Source organism: Lolium rigidum, chromosome 6, assembly GCF_022539505.1.
Source record: "Lolium rigidum isolate FL_2022 chromosome 6, APGP_CSIRO_Lrig_0.1, whole genome shotgun sequence".
NCBI classification, from domain to species: domain Eukaryota; kingdom Viridiplantae; phylum Streptophyta; class Magnoliopsida; order Poales; family Poaceae; genus Lolium; species Lolium rigidum.
Window position 1 is genome coordinate 312,055,583 of NC_061513.1, and position 6,945 is coordinate 312,062,527.

Genomic DNA, 6,945 nt, shown 5'->3' on the forward strand with positions numbered 1-6,945 from the left:
TATTGTCATTCTCTCAATACATGGGAGTTGTGAGAATAGTGGCGCAAAACGCACTTGGGTGGAAAGCAGCCTTGCTCACTAATAATTCTTACATCTTTTTGTCTTCTCATTTTTTTTGATAGGAATTGTTGCACATAAATAACACTTGCTACGCTGGCTGCTGCATGAATAAAACATGCACTTATAACTTTTCAAGTGCATAAGCAGAAACAAGAAACAAGAAACAAGAAACAAGAAACAATAAAATATTGCCAAGATTCAGAAATACCAATAAAACAGATTAATCTAGCGTAGTTACATATTTCAACCATTTTACCAGTTAGTTAAGAACTATCCTTTTGACATTAACCTACGAAAACTAGTAAAGAGACCAGAGGAAAACTATATTTGCTTGCAAATCCTGTAGAAGTTTGTGACTCCAAAGCTGCTGCAAATCATCAATCAGCTAGAGCAAGCAGTTGTACACATATATATATACATAAAGTTCCCATTCTTGCACTCTTTTCTCTTATTGCACATCTCTCTATCTCACATCTCTCCATCCATGTAAAATGAACATGAATTTTACCAAAAATAAGTTTCATGAGAACAAACACATGATGCAGCCGCTGGTCTACCTACTATTGAAACTGAAACAAAAGGAACAACAACAACAACAACAGATTCTAGACGTGTTTCGGCCACCGTTTCCTCATTCTCTGTGCGCTCTTTGGTGTTTGGGCCTCCTGAAGTTGTCCCACATCGAGACAAGAAGATGCAGGAGGTAGTAGTAGATGGTCCTCACACAAGTCATGACGAAGTTCCAGCAAGAGGAAGGCCAGTACCACGGATAGAGCACACGGAAGAACAGACTTATCACATGCCTCGGATAGCGACCCACCTGTAGCCAGACATAACCATGAGTTACTGATGGAGTAGACCAAACCATAATATTTACAACAAATTTTGTGATTTCCCTAATGTTTGCTAGCTGGATTGCATATGCAAGAAGCAAATATCGGAAAGAAACAGTGTAAGAGCAGAACTAAGTTTTCGTTAGTCAGATAGCACTCACAGGAAAAAGTAAGTCCAGCGTATTCCAGGCTGCATGCCGTACAGCTCTTGTTGGGTAGGCAGGGCCTCCAGGAGATGTGAAACTGTAAAGGCAGGACTTCAGTCTGGTGCTTGTACTCATCCTCAATTCCCAGCCTGCGTTAATTGACTTTCTTTCAGGATAAAATGTGACCTTTCAAGTGGAGAACTACACATACTTATTATAGAAATATGTCATTGATAGCAAATACCTTGAAGGATGGTCATGCGGGAAAGGTAGTGCAGCAGTACTGGCTCCACTTTTAGCTTCTGGAGCTGGATTAGCATTGAACAAATATTTAGTCTGCAGAATTAATATAGCATGTCATATGGAAGATAACACCGAATGATTCATTCAGACGATAACCTGATCAGTTAGTTCAATCACAAAGTAATCTGCAGCTCCACCAACCAAGAAAGAATTTGGAAAAGCAGGGAAATGCTCAAGAAAACTTGCAAGCAGGTTATCTGCCAATGGAGAATTGCAACAGTTCAGTAGCACACAACAAGCACCAAGAGGGCGGAGAAAAAGAACCTACCCTGATCATAGAACAGCATGAATCTGGAGAGGAGGAAGAACAGATTTCTACCAGCCTGTTCACAATGCTCAATTAATTATCATTTCATCAGGAAAGGCTAAGCACATTTCAATGCAGAAAGGGAGATTGACCTGTGGCGATATCTTACTCAGTTGATCTGGAACTAAAGCGACTTCTTCAAGGAGATACTGCTCAAGAAACAAAGGATGTTAGGCAATAGTGTAAGTTCACATGATGTACAATTCCAAATGTACAACCGCGTGAATAAACAAATACATACATGATACAGCGGGAGGAAATGCCTTGTATTGGTTTGAATGTCAATCCTGTAAGAAGATAATTCTATCATATCACGGAAGTTTCGGGGAGAAAGTAAACAGACATCATTGGAATATTCTACTAAGTAAGCACAATCAGATTGGAGTTAATTTGTTATCAGCTAACAACAGCTCAAGTTTATTGTTGCCACTGGCTATCATACCAAAAAACATTAGTGGCTCCTTGGACAAGAGCAGAGCTGTATCTTAGTGATACTTCCTTCCCATCAAGAGGGACTTCAAACAACTGCAACGAAGAACTTGCCATTTACAAAAATGAAGTAAAAAATGGGAGCTACTATAACTTGGTACCAACAAGACCAAATAACCAATAGAAAATAAATTAGCTTTTTTAACGTTATTTCTAATGTAGTTTGTTTAGCCTACCTGAATTTGCTTGGGACATATGCTTTGTTGTTAGGTTAGATGCAGCAACATGGTAACTAGGTCATGAGGTTAGTATAATATTAGCAATAGGAAAAAGTCTTCTCTATAGCCAGGTTCTATTTTCAGTTTAAATTTGATGTATAACTATATACATCAGTACATTACGGACAACTTAGTGTGGTTGTACCTTATACTACCTAGTGGTACATAATATTACAATAAAGCAATAGCAAGAGGTGAGGTGCAGAAAACATATTCTTCCACGTAGGCTGAAATGAAATCCAAGTTGATATGCAAATATGACTTTCTCAGTAATAAGAATGAATTTGTTGTAAATATAAAGGAAACAACATACTACAGGTTCTAACATATATAGAGATGTAAGTTTCAGTACATACCCATCTATGAAAAAGAAGTGCAAATATATTGGCCGCAAAAGACTGGCTCCAGAGTTGCACTATCAACTCAAGTATTCGTCTCCCACTTTCAGGTACTTTTACGAAGTGATTTGCAAGAATCTCATAGAAGCACAAGTGGCTGTCTTCTCGTTCATCTACTGGAGCAATGCCCTCATTACTCGTGCTTATAATCTTATCTGTTCATCAGAAGCAAGAACTTTAACAAAGAATAACATAGTAACTTTTTTTTGAGGATACCATAGTATCACTATGTTTCAAATAGATTTTTTTTTCCTAATTTTAGCATCTCAATTTTTTCTCAAAATACTTGTCCTTCTACGCTTCCAGATTTCAGTGCTCATTGTGTTCCTATTTTCCCTTCATCAATATCATCAACGGAAGAGCTAATTACTTCTTCATGTTTCTTTTTTTTAGTCCTTCATGTTTCTTTTTTTTAGTCCGTAGATACTCTAGTTCTATGCCTCCCTATGTGGAGGAGAAAGGGGTATAATTTAATGCATTTGTGAGGGGAAGAGGTAGATGGCAAAACGTGCCTTGTAAACTGATTTGGTAGAAGAAAGATGTATACTAAATTTCTGCTAATTTGTTTTTGGCTTACTTTATAGAAAGATAAAAGGGACCAGCCAAGTAGGTGGTAAAAGCTTAGCTTGTAGACATAATCTAAAAAAACTGAAATACAAACCTACGGAGTTGAAAAAAAGGACTGCATTGCTCTCTCTCGCTGCTGGATATTATTCTTCTGAGATCTTACCGTTCATAGTAATTAACAACTCACTTCCAATAATAGCGTATTCAGTACGCGAACAAACATGAAATGCTGCCTAGACAGCGAACTTAAGCATGTTGAACTTGTCCAGCTAATCATAACTAACACGTTCCAAAGCAACTACAATGATAAAAAATTCTGAATGCTGAACACCAATAAAATATGACTAGAGAAACAAATTGTGGAGCTAAATGTTGGGTTTTCAATATCGTGAAACCCGAAGGTCACATACAACAGGAATTTCGGTCGAAATATCTCATGAGCTATTCCCTATTTACAACAATTCGTTAGGTATAAGCTAGCAAAAAATCAGTGCTCTTGGTTGCAAATTCTGAGAAGGCCGTCTTTTGAGATGGTAGATCACAGACATATATATGCGTTAACAATAACATCACAGGAAGATGAGTAGCATTAGCAACATTAACATTAGAAGCTATGCATATATATCCGGAGAGATGTGAGCACCTCGAGCGCGGTCGTCCACCTTGAGCGCGATGTCGGCGAAGAGCTGCTGCAGCAGCTGGAGACGCTGCGAGTTGGAGGTGATAGCCTGCACGCAAAGCAACGAGCGAGTAAAGCATCCACGACAGCGGTCATAATTCAGTCTAGAAGTTCTCCATGGGAATCGCAGCAAAATGAAACGGATAACAACCCCCAATTCCAAAAAGCAAGGCCAAATTTTATTTGGCTGAATCTTTTTTTTTTTTTTGAAACTTTGGTGTGTATATTACTTAAACATTGTCTTGGTTACATCCAGAATTACAATCTCTTTGAGCTGATTCAACCGCGCAGGGAGGAATTGCACTCACTAGCACATCCCCACTCCACACACAACGACCAAAACAGGCAAGATTGTGCGCTACAAAGTTTCCAGTTCTATTTACTTTTTCTACTTTATACTCCGGCAGGAGGAGTAGCAGGCCTCTGGTTTCTGAGAGGATAAACGACATGGGAGACTTGCTTGTGCCCTCCATCTTCAGCTCGTTTACTACTGTTGCACAATCACTTTCTAAAATCACAGGGATAGCTGCAACAGGTAACACAGCTTTCATTCCTTCTAAAGCTGCAATTGCTTCTGCTATTTCAGCTGATTGACAATACGGTATTATTCCCCACGCTGAAAGCACCACTTTTCCCTCATGGTCACGGAGAACAGCACCCCACGATCCATTGTTTGATTCATGGGAGAAGCCAGCATCAACATTGAGTTTATACCAGCCTTCTGCTGGTTTCGTCCAGGTTGTGTGTGACTCTTTTGCTTGATGTGGCATGCTATCAATAATTTGGTTTACTACTTTCTTCCCTTTGATGTCCAGATCCAGCTCTCTCCAAATGAACAAAAAATTCCACCTTTTTCCTTCCATCGGTATAAGCACCCCCGGCCGACGAGCCGCACGCCAATTCCCCCCAACGTATGTAGCAAAGCTGAAGTACGGAATGAGGAAAGGGAATCGCGCGCCTGCCTTGCTAGAAATTGCACGATTGCGAATCGACCGTAGGCCAGGAACAAGAAAGGGGGCGGGCCGGCGGGAGGAGGGATCGGAATGGGGAGAGAGATAGAGAGACCTTGTGCAGCTTGCGCTCGATCTCGAGGGAGAGGGCCTCGAGGTGGTCCGCCGTCCGGGTCCTCATCGTCGCCGCCGCCGGCCGGCACGGGATTTTGATTTGGGGGAAGGGAACCGCGCCGCGCTCGATTGGATTTGCTCCCCCTCTCTCTTTCTCGGTTTCTCCTGTGCGCACGTACGTATTGGCGCTTCTTCTCTTCAGCGGTCGCATCTGGACCGTACACGTACGCAGATCCTAGCCAGCGATACGTGGCTCGAGCTCGGCTGCTGATGTGGCGGCGGTGCTGGCAAGCTGGGCTTGGACGCGTGTCATGGAAAATGACACGTGCCTTGGCTGGAGGCTGGAGCGCTCCATGCATTAGCGTTAAGCAACAAAAAAAGTCGTGTATCGTTTCGTCACGTTTGAGATGTTGAGCGGCGGAACTCTCTGGAGCTGGTCTCTGGCGGCGACGATGAAAACGAACACTATATTTTGTGGCCCACCATCCTATGGAACTTCGGTAGAGACGGAGAGGCGATAATACATATCCGAGTCAAATTTCTTAACTTTATGAAAAAATATGCATTATCTATTTTTTTGAAATTAAAATATGCATTATCTAGATATGCTTTGATGTGGGTATTACCCTTCGAATATCTGCCCTTAGCCTACCTCCTCTAATCCAACAGAGGGCACATGAGGATCATGATGGACCAATACGTCGGTTGTACCGATGAAAATATGGAAAGAGTCGGATTTTTTACGAACAAGGCAAGGAGACATCGTTTAAGGAAATGATAGATTAAATCTTGTTGTAATTTAGTTGAATTCATGCAGAACTCTCGGTACCTAGCCTCAAATGCCACGAGAGAGTATGCCGAAGGCTAACTACACAATCCCGCATACACCAAACCCTAGAAATCTTGCCTCCCGACAATATCACCACTACGTAGTTTATTGGTTCCCCATTGTAACATTTTTCATCAATAATCAAGATCAGACAAGCAGGAGTAAGTGTTTTACCTCATCGAGAACGCCGAACATGGGTAAATCTCATCTTCTGTTCGTTTGGTATCCAATGTCTCGTGCTAACTGATACGTCCAAAACGTATCTACTTTCCCGAACACTTTTGCTATTGTTTGGCCTCTAATTTGTGTATTTTGGATACAACTAACACGGACTAACGCTGTTTTCAATGAGAATTGCTACAGTGTCTCGTTTTTGTGCGAAATTCAACTTTCGGGAAAATCCTCGGAATTTATGTCGAAGGGCTTATTTTTCCAGAAAAATCACGGAGCCAGAAGGGCAGGCCTGCGGGAGGCCCAGGGCCCCCAGACACTAGGCCGGCGCGGCCTGGAGGGGGGGCGAGCCACCCTAGTGTGGCCTCCTCGGCTGGCCTCCGACGCCCTCCTCTGGACTACTTAAGGGTTTCGATCTAAAAACGCGAAACGAGAAGTCGAAGTCGCCAAAAACCATCCAGTACGCCGCCACCGTCGCGAAACTCCGTCTCGGGACCAGAAACTCCGTTCTGGCACTCCGCCGGGACGGGGAATCGGAGGAGATCATCGCTATCATCACCACCGATGCCTCTCCATCGACCAGTCATGATTCCCCCATCCATGTGTGAGTAATTCCCCCGTTGTAGGCTGAAGGGGATGGTAGGGATTGGATGATATTGGTCATGTAATAGCATAAGATTGTTAGGGCATAGTGCCTAGTGTCACGTAATTGGTACTTTTATGATATTGTTGCAACTTGTTATGCTTAATGCTTGTCACTAGGGCCCGAGTGCCATGATCTCAGATCTGAACATGTTATCAATTCATGATGATATTCATTGCTTTATGATCTTACCTGTAAGTAGTATACACGTATTGTTGTCCGGAACCTGTGGTGACCG

The 6,945-nt window shown here is 42.2% G+C and overlaps 1 protein-coding gene across 1 annotated transcript; it reads right to left on the reverse strand.

Annotated features, from left to right (window-relative positions):
• Positions 1–229: 229 nt before the first annotated feature.
• LOC124660941 lies at positions 230–5,183 on the reverse strand. The gene is made up of 11 exons (XM_047198791.1): positions 5,066–5,183; positions 3,965–4,049; positions 2,713–2,909; positions 2,092–2,174; positions 1,891–1,936; positions 1,742–1,798; positions 1,611–1,665; positions 1,439–1,539; positions 1,284–1,347; positions 1,055–1,188; positions 230–880 (listed from the first exon to the last, which is right to left on the reverse strand). Exons 1-11 carry the CDS (start codon positions 5,129–5,131, stop codon positions 692–694), a joined length of 1,077 nt encoding a protein of 358 aa, XP_047054747.1. The 5' UTR covers positions 5,132–5,183; the 3' UTR covers positions 230–691.
• Positions 5,184–6,945: the final 1,762 nt, after the last annotated feature.

Coding starts and splice junctions, on each gene's coding strand:
- LOC124660941 (XM_047198791.1), bottom strand. CDS start 5,131: ATGAGGACCCGGACGGCGGACCACCTCGAGGCCCTCTCCCTCGAGATC. Junction 4,050..5,065: donor TCGAGCGCAAGCTGCACAAG/GTCTCTCTATCT, acceptor CTTTGCGTGCAG/GCTATCACCTCCAACTCGCA. Junction 1,666..1,741: donor TGAGTAAGATATCGCCACAG/GTCAATCTCCCT, acceptor CATTGTGAACAG/GCTGGTAGAAATCTGTTCTT.